The sequence below is a fragment of the Pan paniscus genome, chromosome 3 (genome assembly GCF_029289425.2).
Source record: "Pan paniscus chromosome 3, NHGRI_mPanPan1-v2.0_pri, whole genome shotgun sequence".
Lineage (NCBI taxonomy): Eukaryota > Metazoa > Chordata > Mammalia > Primates > Hominidae > Pan > Pan paniscus.
The window spans coordinates 42,163,211-42,181,530 of NC_073252.2; the positions used below are offsets into that span (position 1 = coordinate 42,163,211).

The 18,320-nt window shown below is 41.5% G+C and overlaps 2 protein-coding genes across 3 annotated transcripts in view; both read left to right on the forward strand.

Annotated features, from left to right (window-relative positions):
* The first annotated feature begins 1,185 nt into the window (after positions 1-1,185).
* On the forward strand, positions 1,186-8,828 carry DCAF4L1 (DDB1 and CUL4 associated factor 4 like 1). Its single transcript, XM_003832226.5, has one exon. The coding sequence runs from the start codon at positions 3,224-3,226 to the stop codon at positions 4,562-4,564; it is 1,341 nt and encodes a 446-aa protein (XP_003832274.3). The 5' UTR covers positions 1,186-3,223; the 3' UTR covers positions 4,565-8,828.
* Positions 8,829-8,907: 79 nt separating this feature from the next.
* Positions 8,908-18,320, forward strand: part of SLC30A9 (solute carrier family 30 member 9) — a 99,827-nt gene continuing 90,414 nt past the window's right edge. For both annotated transcript variants that reach the window (XM_003832225.5, XM_063603759.1), the window contains exon 1: positions 8,908-12,327. In XM_003832225.5, coding sequence (XP_003832273.1) covers positions 12,219-12,327 — 109 coding nt within the window. In that variant the 5' untranslated portion in view covers positions 8,908-12,218. The remainder of the gene's footprint in view (positions 12,328-18,320) is intronic.

An 18,320-nucleotide genomic window follows, 5' to 3' on the forward strand; every position in this document is an offset into this window, starting at 1 on the left:
AGAGAAGGAAAGAATCCTAAAGGCTGAAATAATTTTTTAAGACAGTAGATAAAAAGTCATGTAGCATTTAAGGAGACTTATTTTTTCTAGAAGGTTGACTTATATGTTTATTGAGAGGGAAGGAAAGTTAGTTAATCAGAAAAGAAGGGGGAGGTGGGGATGGTAAATGAGTTAAAAAAAAAAAAAGTTAAATAATGAATAGGACTGGCCAGGCGTGGTGGCTCATGCCTGTAATCCCAGCACTTTGGGAGGCCGAGGCAGGCGGATCACAAGGTCAGGGGTTCGAGACCAGTGTGGCCAATATGGTGAAACCCCATCTCTATTAAAAATACAAAAATTAGCCTGGCATGGTAGCGGGAGCCTGTAGTCCCAGCTACTCGGGAGGCTGAGGCAGGAGAATCGCTTGAACCCAGGAAGCAGAGGTTGCAATGAGCCAAGATCGCGCGACTGCACTCCAGCCTGAGCAACAGAGCAAGACACACACACACACAAAAACACAAAACACAAAAAACGAATAGGACCTACTATTTGATAGCACAACGGGGTGATTAGGGTCAATAGTAACTTAATTGTATGTTTTAAAATAACTTAAAGAGTGTAATTGGATTGTTTGTAACTCAAAGGATAAATGGTTAAGGGAATGGACACCCCATTTACCCTGATGTGCTTATTTCGCATTACATGCCTGTATCAAAACATCTCGTGTACCCCATAAATATATACACCTACTATATATCCACAGGAATTAAAAATTGAAAAAAAGAAGTGGAAATAGATTGAAAGCTCTCCCTGTAGAGTAGAAGTTGGATAGATTTTGCAGAAATAACCTTAATCCCTTATTCCTCTCAGTGAAGGAGCCTATGAAATAAAGGAGAATTAAACATGTAGTTCTTATAATTTTCATTCCTTCATTCACTTATCTATATCCTATGTCCCATGTACTATATTATACACTAGACAGTAAGGATAGAAAGATGGATAAGAAACAATCCCTGTCTAAAGATGTCCACAGTATACTAGGGTAGACAAAGATGTGTAATCAGTTTGATTGAGAATCTCACCTCAAGAGGCATAAGCTTGAAAGTCTCATCATTTCTACACTTGGTATTTTGTCAGATTTCATTGCTTCAAAGTATCAGCCTCCTTAGTTATTAAAACTTTCATTCTAGGTATTAAGATTAGGTCCTACTGATTTAAAATATTAGTCTCATATTTATTTCAAAAACTTCCTCCATGCCTTCCAGAGCAGACTAGACCCGTAGTTCCAACTTTCTTTATACACACCCCTCTTTTTTTCCATGTGCCTGCTCTTCCGATGGTGGGGTCAGGAGGTTTAAGAAGGAAAACAGGCAATGCCTTAAATGTCTGACTGCCGCCATTTTGCTATCTGCTTTCTGTAGGTCATTGTTAGAATATATGGGGTTCCTAACAGCCCCACTGATAACTCAGTATCAAGCAGTCCTCTATGCTTTGATAGCCCTTTGCAAGACTTCTGCATCTGTCAGCTGACTTCCATTTGGCAGTGGTGAAACACATTCTTCTGATACATAGAAATCCCTTGTCCCATGTTATGTTCCATGGCAAGTGTGTGGGCCTGAATCTCCTGTGCTCTTTGTGATCCCAGCTCTGGGGCCTGTAGATTCCGACAGGATCCATAGTCCAGATATCACCGGATTTCTCTGTAGTCCCTACCAACTCTCCCCAGTCCTCCAAAATTCCTGGAAATTCATAGCGTAGGGGGAGTCAGCAAGCTTTGTGGCAAAGGAAACATCCAGATGGGGACTGGAGATATCAGCCTCCTCTTGAAGACACCCCAAAACTTTACTAGTATCATGTAATAGGTGCTAATGTCCTGAACAGAACATGAAAGACACTAACCATTAATGAAACAAATGGACAATTTGGATAAATTCATAATTTATTTACTTATTTTTCTTTCTTTTTGAGACAAGGTCTTATTCTGTCTCCCAGCTGGGCTGGAGTGCAGTGGGGTGATCACTGCAGCCTCAACTTTCAGGGCTCAGGTGATTTTCCCTCCAAGACTCCTAGGCTCAAGTGATTTTCCCTCCCAGTCTCCTGAGTAGCTGGGTCTACAGGTGTGCACCATACCCCGCTAATTTTTGTATTTTATTTATTTATTTATTTATTTATTTATTTATTTTTTGAGACAGAGTCTTGCTCTGTTGCCCAGGCTAGAATGCAGTGGCGTGATCTCGGCTCACTGCAAGCTCCGCCTCCCGGGTTCACGCCATTCTCTTGCCTCAGCCTCCCGAGTAGCTGGGTCTACAGGCACCCGCCACGATGCCCGGCTAATTTTTTTTATTGTTAGTAGAGACGGGGTTTCACCATGTTAGCCAGGATGGTCTCAATCTCTTGACCTCGTGATCCGCCTGCCTCCGCCTCCCAAAGTGCTGGGATTACAGGCGTGAGCCACTGTGCCCGGCCTAATCTTTGTATTTTTTTAGAGACAAAGTTTCACCATGCCGCCCAGGCTGGTCTCTAACTGTATTTTAAAAATACAGGCGGCCGGGCGCAGTGGCTCACGCTTGTAATCCCAGAACTTTAGGAGGCTGAGGCGGGCCGATCATGAGGTCAGCAGATCGAGACCATCTGGCTAACACGGTGAAAATCTGTCTCTACTAAAAATACAAAAAAAATTAGCCAGGCGTGATGGCGGGCGCCTGTAGTCCCAGCCACTTGGGAGGCTGAGGCAGGAGAATGGCGTGAACGTGGGAGGCAGAGCTTGCAGTGAGCCGAGATCGTGCCACTGTACTCCAGCCTGGCCGACAGAGCGAGACTCCGTCTTAAAATAAAAAATAAAAAAATAAGAAATACAGGCAGGGCGCGTGGGCTCATGCTTGTAATCCCAGCACTTTGGGAGGCTGAGGCGGACAGGCTGCTTGAGCTCAAGAGTTCCAGACTAGCATCGGCAAAGCAGGGAGACCCCATCTTTACAAAAAAATTAGCCTGGCATGGTGTTGTGAGCCCATAGTCCCAGCTAAGTAGGGCAGAGGTAGGAGAATCACTTGAGCCCAGGAGTTCCAGGCTGCAGTGAGCCGTGGTCGTGCCACTGGACTCCAGCCTGGGTGAGAAAGCAAGACCCTGTCTCAAAAAGAGAAAGGAAAAAATTTAACATCAAGAACTTCCTTTCATCAGGACACCACTGAGAGAATACGACAACCCACAGAGTAGGAAAAGAGATTTGTAATACACATCTGTAACAATGGACTTCCTCCTACAATACAGAGGAAAAAAAGTAGCAACACTTCCGCTTGCAACCGGACGGAACTTCCTGTCACGGAAAAGAACATCCTGTCACGGAGAAGAACATCCTGCAGAATTTCCTGTCACGAGGAACATTCCGCAGGACGAAATGGAGGCTGAAAGGCTGCGACTCCTCGAGGAAGAGGCCAAGCTGAAAAAGGTAGCCAGAATGGGATTTAATGCATCTTCCATGCTCCGAAAAAGCCAGCTAGGTTTCCTCAACGTCACCAGTTACTCCCGTTTAGCCAACGAGCTGCGTGTGAGCTGCATGGAGCGGAAAAAGGTCCAAATTCGGAGCTTGGATCCCTCCTCTTTGGCGAGCGACCGATTTAACTTCATTCTGGCGAGTACCAACAGCGACCAGCTCTTCGTAGTGAACCAGGTCGAAGTCGAAGGCTCCAAGTACGGCATCATCAGCCTGCGAACTCTGAAGATCCCTTCGTTCCACGTGTACGTGCTCAGAAACCTCTACGTCCCCAACCGGAAGGTGAAGTCCCTGTGCTGGGCCTCGCTGAACCAGTTGGACTCTCACATTCTGCTGTGCTTCGAGGGAATCACAGATGCTCCAAGCTGTGCAGTGCTGCTCCCAGCGTCGCGGTTCTTAAGTGTTCACACGAGAGTTAACCAGCCTGGCATGCTCTGCAGTTTCCAGATCCCAGAGGCCTGGTCCTGTGCGTGGTCCCTCAACACCCGGGCATATCACTGCTTTAGTGCAGGCTTGTCTCGGCAGGTCCTGTTGACCAGCGTGGCGACGGGACACCAGCAGTCATTTGATACCAGCAGTGATGTCTTGGCCCAGCAGTTTGCTAATACGGCTCCTTTGCTGTTTAATGGCTGTCGCTCCGGGGAGATCTTTGCCATTGATCTGCGTTGTAGAAATCGAGGCAAGGGGTGGAGGGCCACTCGCCTGTTCCATGACTCAGCAGTGACCTCTGTGCAAATCCTCCAAGAAGAGCAATGCCTGATGGCATCAGACATGACTGGAAAGATCAAGCTGTGGGATCTGAGGGCCACTAAATGTGTAAGGCAGTACGAAGGTCACGTGAATGAGTCCGCCTATCTGCCCCTGCATGTGCACGAGGAAGAGGGAATCGTGGTGGCAGTGGGCCAGGACTGCTACACGAGAATCTGGAGCCTCCATGATGCCCACCTGCTCAGAACCATCCCTTCGCCGTACTCTGCCTCCGAGGACGACATTCCCAGCGTGGCCTTCGCTTCTCGGCTCGGGGGCATCCGGGGAGCAGCACCAGGGCTGCTCATGGCTGTCCGGCAGGACCTTTATTGTTTCCCTTTCAGCTAATTCTGCAGGTGGCAGCGCGGCCGAATGTGGATTTGACTTAAGGAAGTTAAGAGTATCTTATTACCGTTTTTGTGAGAGCATTTTAAGAGACGTGTTGTATATAGATCGCATCCATCCGGCTGCCAGGGGTAAGGTGTTAAGAGTTTTATGTGGCGACATTCTTGTAAAGTTATTTCAGTTAAACGGTGGACTTAACTTGAAAGTCCTTTTCATAAAAGGTACCTGTTTTCTCTTGTTGAATGCCTTAGAACAGTTAACCACCTCCCCAACCCCCCCCCTTTTTTTTAAATAATTAAGACTTTTCTAAGGACTGAAGATTGGCAAAAACTAAAATAAATTAAAGCAGCTTCTTTCACTAGTAGCCCTTTAGAGAAGCATAATGATGGTACTGGTAAGACTGTTTGACTAATCATACAGGGTCCCAGGCATCTGCACTTGAGGAAGCCAGTGGGAGTGGAGACAAGGGAGAGGTAATTTCTCGGAGTCTCTACAGAAATATTTAAGGCTGGAGTTTGGAATCATTAAATTTGGCCTTCTCAAACTCAATAGCAGATCTCTTAAGATTCTCCTTTTATTGTTACCATCCATAGGCATTGGAAGGAAAGATGGATCTTTTTAAATACTAGAAGTTTTAAACAGTCCTTGATGTGCTTTTGTTGAGGTACCTTTCAGAATGTAAGGTACAGCAGCTCCGGTTTCTATTATGGTGACTTGAAGTTCAGATTCAAGGAATTGGCTTTGACTTTTTGTAATCTAGGAGCGCAGCAGTTTGTGAGAGATTTATTAAAAATGTTAAAGAGCCTGTTTTTCTACTAAGCAAGGAAGAAAAAAAACGTGTAATAATGTTAGTTGCTACTTCTTAATAGCCAAAGCCTGGAAATGATCTGAATTTCGAAAATGCTAAAATTCGTGATATAATCATACAATCGGATACTGCATAATAATAGAAAATAAGGCACACTTGCTATGTGAAACAGTATGGACCAATCTCAACATGTTGACTGAAATTAGGTAGAAATGAGTACAAACTGTATGATTCAATTCTAAAGTTCAAAAGCAGTAAAAACTTGTCTATGGTGATTAAAGGTAGAGTAGTACGTACCTCTGTAGAAAGAAAGGATTTTTTTTTCTTTTTCTTTTTAGGATGTTTGAGAAGTGACATGGGGAAGCTTTAGGAATGCTGAGTTTTCTTTATCTTGACACTTGATACATACGTAATTCATATATCTATATGCTTCACGTTTTTATAGTTTACTGTATATATGTTATTCCTCAAAAAATAAAAATAAGCAATTAGGACACTATTGTAGTTAGTCAGGCAAGGGACAATGATGCCTTGGACCTGCATGTGTGAGAAGTAGAAATGATCAGAAATGATTGCATTGGAAGATCATTCGAAGGTAGTATTATTGATAAGGCTTGCTGATGAGAGTAAACTAGAAAGTGAAAGAAAAAAGGATGGCAGCTTTTTTTTTTTTTTTTTTTTTGAGACGGAGTCTCGTTCTGTCGCCCAGGCTGGAGTGCAGTGGCGCGATCTCGGCTCACTGCAAGCTCTGAGGATGGCAGCTTTTTTGTTAACTTTAGAATTGGTAGATGATGGTGTCGTTTACTAACCTGGGGAGGATGAGGAGAAAAAACTTTAGGTGAAGGGAATGATGCTGAGTTTTAGACATCTACTAAACCTCCAATTGGAGATACAAAGTATTCTGCAGATCAGGGGTCATGTCATGGCTGGTAATACAAATTTGGTGACTTCAATACATAGAATTAAAATAGATGGGATAGATGTGCTTTATATGACATAGATGAGGTTAATGTAATTACATATTGATAGAAGATGAGTAGATCAATAGAGAAGATATGGGAGTGTGGTTAGGCACAGATTTTTGGAATCCTTTCAGTCAGTTTTTTATACTAACTTGATATGTGACATGAGAAATTGTGTAAGCTTTACTTGCTGTTGTTTCTTCAGTGTAAAATGTCTTAGATAATAAAACTAAATGATAAAGTAGATACAGGGTTAAAGGATATGTATCTTGTCCCTTTTACATTGTAAGCATTCAAAATAAAACAATTAATGAAGAAAAGACATTGTAATCAGTAAGAACTAGCTGCAGACATATATATGTATATATATCTGTCTGATACTGATATGTCATTTATTTGGCAATTGACAAAAAATGACTACATAACTTGATAAACTGTTTATCCTCATTTGCAAAGAAAACAAATGCAAAAAAAAAAATCAGTAAGAAAAACACACCTAAAAGAAAGGGAGGCAATAGTCTTGAATAGGAGAAAAAGAGGAGATCCAAATGGCTAATATACATTTGAAAAGGCATCCAACTTCATTTATTGCCAAGGAAATGCAAATTAAAACCACAGTGCCACACCACTTTCACTATAATGGTTAAAATAAAATAGATCAGGTGGAGTGACGTTGGGAATTAAAAAAAGAGAAGCAAATGTTGGTGCAGTTGTGAGCAAATAGAACTTTCATATACTGTTGAGTGTATACTGGTACAAGCACTTGGAAAAGTTAGTAATTGCTAAAGCTAGAAGTTTGCATACTCTATGACCCAGTAATTTCAGTCCTAGGAATATATTAATCAGAAATGCATACCTGTGTCCACCATAATTTGTTAATAGCTCCAACCGGAAACTACCCAAATGTTCATTAATAGTAGAGTGGATAAATTGTGGGATATTAACACAATGGAATCCTTTTTGCAGTGAGAATGAACATAGCACTATGGACAAATCCTGCAAACATAATGTTGAAATAAAGATGCCAAACACAAAAGAGCACATATTGTACAACTAATGCACATAAAGTCCCTAAACAGGCAAAATGAATCTATGTTCTTAGAGAAGCAGGATTAATGGTATACTTGTAGGACAGAAGAGTAGTGACCAGAAGAAGATTCTAGGAAGCTAGCAATGCTGGTGTCATGCCAGACCCCTAGTGACTCCAATAGTAATGGCACTGTGTCCGAGAGTCCAAAGAAGATGCGTAGACAGCGAACAAGACTTGGGTTTATTGGGGGAACTTATATATAGGGATGGTCCAGTGGTAGTAGGCTGGACAGAAGAACCACTACTGTTTGTAAAAAGCATGCAGTTTATATAGCATTTTCATTTAGCACACTCCACCTAGCAACCTCCATTTAACCCAAAGCAAAGGACCTTGATCCCCTATATTGCCTGTGTTGTAAGGGATGGGCTGGGGGTTCAGACGTCCTTCATAGATAAGGAGTGAAACTCAGGGTTAGTCGCTCCTGTTTCCTTAGTTTGGGATTCTGAGCACACATTCGTTTTAGATCACAGGGTCGTTCTCAGGATATGGTTGTTACTGCTGTCAGGTGCATCCGCTCTATAGCGGGGTACTGGCTACACAGTTTTTGTTCACTAGTGATAATTGTTAGAGCTATGCCCTTAATATATGTGTCTTGTGTGTATTATACTTCAATAAAAAGTTAAATTTTAAAAAACCTAGTAAGACTTTCTCTTGCTGCCCCCACCTGTGGCTTTGGGGAAGGAATTGACTCTTCACAAATGCTGCCCTCTCTAAAAATATTACACCTCCATGCTCTGTCTCAGCTTAATTCTTCTCAAGGATAAAGGTTATCAAACAGTCTCTTGCCTCCAGAAGTATTTAATAACTCAATTATTCCAGCTGTAATATGAATCTTGTTCACTACCCTCTAAGGAAAAGGTGTGTGTGTATGTGTAATTTTTTCTCCACCATACCAGGTAAATTGCAGAGAAGGAGCTTTTATTGGAGAAGCTAAGAAGTGTTGAATAAGAGAGCTATGATCCAGGAATACAGTTATCATTGGAGAAATCATTCTCCTTTTCTTGGATGGAAGTGGCAAAGAGTGAACCTAAGTTTAATGGTAGTGGAATACTAAATGGCTATTTGACAAGATAATTGTGACAAAAAAAATCCCACAAGTAATTTCATAGGATAATGTCAGAGGGAAAACCTGTAAGAACAAGCCACTCCTTCCTTCTCTCCTCCTCTACAATGCTCACTCAACCATGTAAATTGATTTGGAGTTAGAGGACCTGAGTCTGATTCCATCTTCTGTGACATTCTTGCTAAGTGAACTGTAGAAAAAACCTTTCACCTCTGAAAAATGGAGATGAGGATTAGCAACCTGGTCAGAAACCACATCAAGTGCATGTTTCATTTCTTTTGCATGTTTGCCTTTACAGGCCAAATGTGTCTGTGCAGACCCTTATTGCTTCTGACCATTGTTGTACAGGAGAGGGGGTGTGACCAGGTAATTCTTTTTACCCATGTATAAGCCACTTTTGTTTTCTGTTTGTTTTTTTGGTACAGATGGGATCTTATCGTGTTGCCCAGGCTGGTCTTGAACTTCTGGCCTCTTGCCTTAACCTCCCAAAGCGCTGGCATTACAGGCATGAGCCACTAGCACCTGGCTATAAGCCATTTTCTTTCTTGCTTCTTTTTTTTTCAAGACAGAGTCTCGCTTTGTTGCCCAGGTTGTAGTGCAGTGGTATAATCTTGTTTTGCTGCAACCCCCACCTTCTGGGTTCAAGTGATTCTTATTCCTCAGCCTCCCGAGTAGCTGGGATTACAGGTGTGCACCACCACGCTCAGTTAATTTTTGTATTTTTAGTAGAGAAAAAGTTTTGCCATGTTGGCCAGGCTGGGCCATTTTCTTATTGAAGTGTTCAGGTGGGCAAGCTCCCTCCTCCCCCACTCCTAGAGGCAAAGAAAAAAAAATCGCCAAAACGTGATGACAACAAATATGTCTGTGTTCAAAATTAAACTTGTGTTCTTGGTAAGCCTCATGATAGAGCCACTTACTTTATTTTGTAATGGATTATCTAAGTCAGTTTTCCAGATAACCAGTCAAGTTTGTCTCAAGATCAGAATTATTTTCCCAAAGCTATAGACAGGATGAAACCAAACAATAGTAGTTAGCTCAATTGCACAAGCAAATTTCTGAAAGATGTTGGAACTTCTTCAGAGTTAATGGAAAACCTAGCAGGAATTATGGTGTATGGTAATAATCAAATGACACTTCACTCCTTTCCTACTTCTGTTTCTATCTATCTGACTTAATAGTTCCCTATATTTAGGCATCTATTTATATCATGTATCCTCATGAAACTTGGACAATTTTATACCATGTTGATCACATGAGTAAAAAATATCTGGGGAAATTCTCTCTTAACCTACATTCCAGGAAAAAAAAAATAGGAACACCATATTATCATTCAAGTCTTTTGAGAAGACCTCACATTTTCTTCCAAAGGCAAGTACCCATTGACTTAGAAAGGGTGGTGTTTAAGACCAAGATCTTTGTGCCTTGGTTTCTTCATCTACCTATAACTTATTTAAGGTATTATGAATGAGACAGTGTACACAGAGGGCCTGGCAATTCGTAAATGATTAATATTACTACTGCTGCTATTAGTTTTAAATTATCAATATATTTATTTATAAATTTGCTGCCTCTTCCAGTAGAAAATAAGCCCTATAATACTAGAATCTTACCTATTATGTATAGGTAGGCAACGCTGAATGTGTCTCAAATGGAGCATAAAAACAAAGTCTCTTGGTAAGGATGGGATTTAGGGTCAAAGGAAATTCCCCTAAGGAACTCTAAAACTGACATTATCGTAAGTTTTAGCACTTGGGGAAGTTTCAAAGACTTTCCAAAAGGATAAGTATATCATGATATGTAGGTATAAATACCAAGACAACTGCAGAGTTATTTTAATCCAAGTCTGTTGAGGCTTTATTATGTGATACAGCATTGTGAGAGTTAAGGTAACAGAAAATGATACACTTTGTTCTTCAAACTTATTTGGCAAATCAAGGGTACTGGAGGTTTATAACAATTAGTAGTGTCTAAGTCAAGTTACACCCCAACTATACCAGGAAAAAGAAGGACAGGAAAGCACATACTGTGAAATTTTACTGTGCACCAACATATTTTACACATCAGGTGGGCTGTTATGGAAATTAAGAACTCTGCACAAAATGTATTTTTTTAAAAAGTTTTATCAAAAAAGGAACATTTTCTTCTAAAAATGATTAGTACAGCTAAACAAAATAAAAATAATCCTATCGCACAAATTAAAAATAAAACCTGAAAAGTTTTGATCAGGCTTGCCTAAAATGAGTTGAAACCAAAGCCATTTTAAGAATCCAAAATATGAGATTAGTTTTGTTCAAAAAGAATTATCCATAAAAGTTAATAGATGTTTGCATAGTTACCATAAAATAAGAGGTAAGCCTTTATGTATTTTTACTTCATAAAGTTGAATTTCTATTAAAATCTATTACAAGAAAGGGAAAGTAACTTTCCAGTAATATTCAGATTTTTTAGTAATATTGAGCCTACATTTATGGGACATCATTTTTTAATGTTTGTCCACTGAATAAGTTATGTTTGTCATAGGAAATTAAATTTGCTTACCATTCTTAACGATAATCTCTTTCCTCATTTGGTTATACTTATCTCAATTAGTATAAGAGACTTGTTGATTTTTTTAAAAATTAAGGACATACTAAATTTCCCCGAGATAGTTATTTTGCAGTAATATAGATAAGCGACTCAGATTAACTTTAAAACAAACCACCATACATTCCATTCAATTTATTTTTGCCAGGCATTGTTTTAGCGGCTTTATACAGCCATGTACAAAATAGACAAGATTCTAGCATCATGATGCTTATTTTCTATTCTAGGACACAAAATAGAAAAAAAAAATCTCAAATAGTGATAAGCGTTTTGAAGAAAAGTATATAGGACAGCCGGGTAGAGAATGACCAGGACTACCACAGCTAGGGTGGTCAAGGAAGGCCTCTCTTGAGTTTGAGTTAAGAGCTGAATGAGCATGGCAGAGAGAAACAGTTAACGTGGATACTGTTCAGGTTTCTTTCTCCCTGGGACCAAAATGTTTCGAAGTCTCCATACCTCCGTTTACCCTAACTTGTCATGAACATAAAACCTCTTATATTGCAGGCAAAAATCTGAGGTTCACAGATTAGTAGGGCAAGTAGCTGATTCCGAAGTGTGTACTTGCCTTTATGATACTGGATACACACTGGTGTTAACAAGGAGAACGATGTACGTGGCAGAGGTTCGGAGAGTACTGGACATGTTGGTTCTAATTTGGGTTTATCCTGGCAGGCTCTAGGTAGAGAGGCTCAGAAAACCTGCGTCCATCCTTCCCATCTTTCCTCCCATTTCCGAAACCACGGCCCCGGTTTCGAGTCCAGAAAAAAAGGAATAAGTAGAACTCCCAAAGGACAGCTTTCCTGGCTGAACAAGATGTAAACAGTTTACGTGATGATTTCCAACCAAGCGCAAAAGTACAAGTGCAAAAGAAGACGGCAGACACCAAACTTCGCCTACAGCCACGCCCTCCCCACTTTGGGAGTCTGGGTCCCCGGGAAGGAAGGCCTCCCTATTGGTGTTCAACGTGTTACGTCACTTCCGCTACCTCCATAGGCGTCGCTAAATGACGTTGCCGTTTCCGGGTCACCCAGGCAGCTTGTGGCGGCGAAGGCATCGGTGTTCGCTGATGTCCAGTCTATGGAGTCAGTTGGTACCGGTGGCGGCGCGGAGGCAGAAGGCGGTGTCCGAGTAGGGGCCTCTGCCCCACCAGGATGTTACCGGGCTTGGCCGCCGCCGCGGCCCACAGATGTAGCTGGTCCTCCCTGTGCCGGCTCCGTCTGCGATGCAGGGCGGCGGCCTGTAACCCCAGCGACCGCCAGGGTGAGTGTCCCGCGCTGGCCGCTGGCTCCGTAGAAGCCGAACTGGAGGGCCAGGCTGGGCTCGGCGCCTCGCCTGGGGCAATTCGCCCACTTGCCTTTCGCCAACCTCAGAACCTTCCTTTCTGGCCTCCGCCTTTCCAGTTCAGCCTGCGCAGCCCGCGGGGGTCCTGACAGGTCTCTGACTCTGATGCCTTCTGCAGCCCTAGCATGGCCCCCGCGGGAACTTGTGGGCACCTCGCGGGCCAGATTGCACCTCTGAAGCCTACTGCTTTGTACCAAACAAAATGTTACGTGCGCATCGCGATGTCCCGCGGTTACTCACCTCCGCGGTTGGAAATTGCGGACTCCGCAAAGTTCCAGGGTCTTTGGAGCTTTCCAGCGCACCTTCATTTAGCACTTGGTTGAGATTTTCTTGGCCTTCTTTTTCTTACTCTCCCAACTTATTTTCTTAAATTTTCTAAAAGGAAGGAGGGGTGCTACTCACTGCGGATCTTTCGGAAGAAGTACGAAAGTATCCGACAATCATTGAATGAACCCAGTTTGGGTCCGAAAAACAAAGAAACTCTTCAGTTCGGCTGAGCAGTCTTTTTGGTGAAAAGGTGTCAGTTGTAGTGGTAACCCAGAAAAAAAGGTGGTTGAAGAGAATTTTCGTCTCTCTCAACATTCTTTTCTGACTCAAATTTAAATGGTTTGAGAGTTTCCAAAATAACATTGAACTAATCAGGCTTACCTTCGTTTTTGCCGTAGCTTGACACACATTGCTTGACACTGAGAACTGATAGGATCTCTGAGGGAGAAGACAGAACTAAGCCCACCCTTAATCTAATCCCTCCATTCTTGGGATGCAGAGAGTACCGAAACATTCACGTTCGAAGCCAGGTGTGGTGGTGCGCTCCTGTAGTCCAGCTACTCGGGAGACTGAGGCAGGCAGATATTTTGAGCCCAATAGTTCTAGGTTAGCCTGGGCAATATAGTGAGCTGTCTGTAAAAACATATGTTTGAAAAAACCTGTAACATGTTCGTGACCTCCTGAAAGAAGTCGGAAGTTGCAGTCATTCGAGATTTTATGTAATATAAGCTATAGTAACTATGCTGTGGATATAAATTAGAATATATTCGTATCTTTTATTTGCAATAAATGTAAAGCTGAATCTTAGAATTTCAAACGGATAAATTTTAACAGCACTATTCCCAGGGCTTTTTTGGTAGTGATAGAAAAGTGTAACTGTTGAGTTTTTCCATATTGGCAATATACTGCCAGGTTCCCTTATGGACAGAATGAATCATCGGCTGGGTGCAGTGGCTCATGCTGCTAATCCTCAGGAAGATTGTAAACCTTAGGACGCTGAGGTGGGTGGATCGCTTCAGCCCAGGAGTTCCAAGACCAGCCCGGGCAACATGGCAAAACTGCCTCTCTACAAAAAATTAGCCTGGTTTGGTGACGCGCGCCTGTAATCCTAGCCTGTACTCAGGAGGCTGAGCTGGGAGGATCGCTTGAGCCCAGGAAGTTGAGGCTGCAGTGAGCCTTGAGCATGCCAGTGCACTCCAGCCTGGGTGACAGAGTGAGACCTGTCTCAAAAAAAAAAAGAAAAGAAAAAGAAAAATGAATCATACGTTTATACTGTACTCCAGAATCCCCAAGTAAGTTTCTAACACAATTGTTTCTATTGACCAAGCAATTTTGGCATTTTACACTGAAATTACAGTGGCTGTTAAATTTAGTCTAAACTGCCCTTTAAGTGTTGGCAAAAAGGAGTAGAAACAGTGTAATTTGTAATCCCTCTTCTGTGTAGCTGTCATTATGTTGAAAATTATGTATTCTTTGTCTCATCTGTCTGTGAAACACAGATAATTATTACCTATCTTAGTGGTCAAAATGACTTTGCAAAGTTGTTTGGAATGTTTATTACTACAAAAAATTAAAATGTTTTTTCACACTTAAAAATGCTTAGTAGGTTTTTAAAAATAACTGTGAAAATTTAGTTTCAGTAATGAAGCATTTCTTAAAAGGGCAACCATTATTATGGCAAAATTTTAAAATCATTTAGAAAAAGAGTACTATTTAAATTGGATGCATGTGAGAAGACTATTTGAAGAACTTTTGGAGAAAGAAAATCTAAAAACAGTTGTTTTTATTTGTCTAGAAGTAAGGTTTAGTTTATGCTTCTAAAATGCCTGTGGCTGGGAAAAGCTTATAAAGCATAAGGAGAGGAGGAAACCTTGAGGGATTGCTTGAATACTTAAAAATGAGGAATGCCTTTAAAGGCAAAATAGAAACTGTCTAAAAGAAATATGAGAGCGCTGTTTGTAATTTTGAGTTGTCTGATAGCCACATTAAAAAAAGTAAAATTAAAGATGAATTAATTTTAATATATTCTAGAATTAATTTTAATAACAAAATTAATATATTTTAATAATAAATATATAAAATTTAATACTATTTTATTAAGTATATTCAAAATATTTCAACATGTAATCAATATCAAAATTATTGAAGTATTTTACATCATCTTTTTGTACTGTCTTTAAAACCCAGTGAGTATTTTACACTTTCAGCACATCACAGTTCAGACTAACCACGTTTTAAGTGCTCAGTAAACAGTGACTACTCAATTAGATAGTGTAGTTAGAGTTAGTATCTAAGTTATAAAGAATTTTTACAAACCAGTATACATTCCAGTAGGAAAATGGACAAAGGAATTGAATACAAAGTTCATAAAGTTGTTCAAGTGGCCAATAAAAATGCAAAAATGTTCCATACTGAAAAACAGAGACTTTAAAGGGTTTTACTTCTCACTGCCTATTTCATTTTGGCCGAATTTTTCATAATGATAATACCCCATATTGAGGGTGTGGGAAAACAGGAACTCTCTTAACTACTGATTGAAAACATAAACGGTTTATGCCCTCTGACCTAACAGTTTTTACTCAAAAGGATTTACTTTAAAGAAATAATCAAAATACATATTAAAATGTTTGCAGAAGTTTATTATAGTAATAAATTGGTAGTTCATAGTTATGGAGAGTTGGAAACTGAAATATATTATGATACCTTTATTATGGGCTGGTGATGTATACAACCATTTTTTAAAAAAATTATAATTCAGGGCTGGGTGTGTTGGCTCATGTCTGTAATCCCAACACTTTGGGAGGCCGAGGTGGGGGGATCACCTGAGGTCAGGAGTTCGAGACCAGCCTGGCCAACATGGTGAAACCCCATCTCTACCAAAAATACAAAAACTAGCTGGGCATGGTGGCGGGCGCCTGTAATCCCAGCTACTTGGGAGACTGAGGCAGGAGAATCACTTGAACCCAGGAGGTGGAGGTTGCAGTGAGCTGAGATTGCGCCACTGCACTCCAGCCTGGGCGACGAGCGAAACTCCATCTCAAAAGAAAAAAAAAAGAAATTATAATTTAGAAGAATAGTGACATGGAAAATACTCTTGTGTTATTAGGTAAAAACTGTAGAAAAATACAGTGAAAATATATACTGTGATATTAACAGTGAGTTTCTCTAAAAATTTTTTTATTTGTGTTTTACAAATGATCTACAGTACACATATACTTCTAAAGAATAAAAATGTTAGTTTCTGTAGTAAGTATATCCTTTTTTATAAAAAGTTCTTTGGGTTAGGATAGAGCACATATTTCTTTTTTTCATGTATTTATACCTTGCCTCATTTGGCAAAAATTTGAGAGGGGAAGACACTTAAGTATACTAGATGAACACTGAAATTAATAAAAGTGTAATTTTTAAATAGAAAATAGAAATCAAACATACTCTGTTATTATTGTCTCCAATCTGCTAGTATTTATTGTCATAAGAAAAGTAGGCTGAGAATTTAACTTTTATCCCCAGCAGAGGTCCCTCCTCCTCCTCAACCTCTTTAAATAACTAAGAGTATTGACAGTTACAAAAGACCAGTCTGGCCAACATCGTGAAACCTCATCTCTACTAAAAATACAAAAATTAGTTAGGCATGGTGGTGGGCGCCTGTAATGACAGCTACTCAGGAGGCTGAGGCAGGAGAATTGCTTGAACCCGTCAGATGTGGTCTCAAAAAAAAAAAAAAAAAAGACCATTTAGACTGTCAATGCTCTTAGTTGTTTAAAGAGGTTGGGGAGGAGGAGGGACCTCTGCTGGGGATAAAAGTTAAATTCTTAGTCTGATTAAGAGAGCATCGACAGTTATAAAAGACCATTTAGGGCTGGGTGTGGTGGCTCACACCTGTAATCCCAGCACTTCGGGAGGCCGAGGTGGGCGGATCACCTGAGGTCAGGAGTTCTAGACCAGCCTGGCCAACATGGCAAAAACCTGTCTCTACTAAAAACACAAAAAAATTAGCTGGGCATGGTGGCAGGCGCCTGTAATCCCAGCTACTTGGGAGGCTGAGGCAGGAGAATTGCTTGAACCCAGGAGGCAGAGGCTGCAGTGAGCTGAGATCGTGCCATTGCACTCCAGCCTGGGCAACAAGAGCAAAACTCTGTCCCCCCACCAAAAAAAAGACCATTTAGGCAGGCAGACAGGAAGATTGTATGCAGATCAAGTTCATGATAGAATTTATTGTACTTAAGTATAAAATGAAGCTAACTGTAGTATGTGCCTCCTAGAGTTTTTGTGAATGAGAATCATTCAGCACTGGATGCCAGGCATTATAGTTGCTGATAGTGTAGTGCTGAACGAGGTGGATGGTTTCCACCTTTCTTCCACCAGAAATAAATATATTTAAAGTGCCATAGAAGAGATAGGCAGGATGATGGGCTAGAAAGTAGCCAGGATGGGCTATTTCATTCGATAAGATGGCCTAGGACTCCAGCTTTTCTGAGGTAATGACTGAGCCTAGGCATGAAAGATGAAAATGAGCAAGCCACGTGAAGGTCTGGGAGAAAAAGCAATTTGGGAAGAGTAAAGAGGAACTGTAAAGATCAGACTAGTATGTATATATGTATGTATTTTTGAGAAAGGGTCTTGCTCTGTCACCCAGGCTAGAGTGCACTGACAGGATCACAGCTCACTGCAGCCTTGACTTCCTGGGCTCCAGTGATCCTCCCACTTCAGCCTTCTGAGTAGCTGGGACCACAGGCTAGCGCCACCATGCCCAGCTAATTTTTATATTTTTGTTAGAGACTGGGTTTCACCATGTTACCCAGGCTGGTCTCAAACTCCTGAGCTCAAGCATTCCACCCATCTCGGCCTCCCAAAGTGCTGGGATTTTAGGTGTGAGCCACTGCGCCTGGCCCAGACAAATAGTTTTAAGGAGCAGAAAGAAACCTGTTGTGTCTAGGGTATGGTGGGGTGGTATGAAAATAAATTTGAGTTTTTTTATTTTTTGTGGTTTTTTTTGAGACGGAGTTTTGCTCTTGTTGCCCAGGCTGAAATGCAATGGTGGATCTCGGCTGACTGCACCCTCCACCTCCTGGGTTCAAGCAATTCTCCTGCCTTAGCCTCCCAAGTAGCTGGGATTACAGGTGTTAGCCACCACGCCTGGCTGATTTTTGTGTTTTTAGTAGAGATGGGGTTTTTCCATGTTGGTCAGGCTGGTCTCAAACTCCTGACCTCAGGTGATCCACCTGCCTTGGCCTCCCAAAGTCCCATTACAGGCATGAGCCACTGCACCTGGCCAAAATTTGAGTATTTTAAGCCATAGGCTTAGAAAAAGAGGAGTGTTTTAAAATATCACTCTTGCCCAGTTGTAGTGGCTCACGCCTGTAATCCCAGCAAAATTTGGGAGGCCAAGGTAGGTAGATAACTTGAGTCCAGGAGTTTGAGACCAGCCTGGGCAACATGGCAAAATCCCATCTCTACAAAAAAAAATTAAAAAATGTAGCCAGGTAGGGTGGCACATGCCTGCGGTCCCAGCTACTCAGGAGTCTGAGATGGGAAAACCACCTGAGGCTGGGGAGGTTGAGGCTGCAGTGAACCATGATTGCACCACTGCCCCAGCCTGGGTGACAGAGCAACACCCTGTCTCAGAAAAACACAGGTGGGTGCGG

Coding starts and splice junctions, on each gene's coding strand:
- DCAF4L1 (XM_003832226.5), top strand. CDS start 3,224: ATGGACTTCCTCCTACAATACAGAGGAAAAAAAGTAGCAACACTTCCG.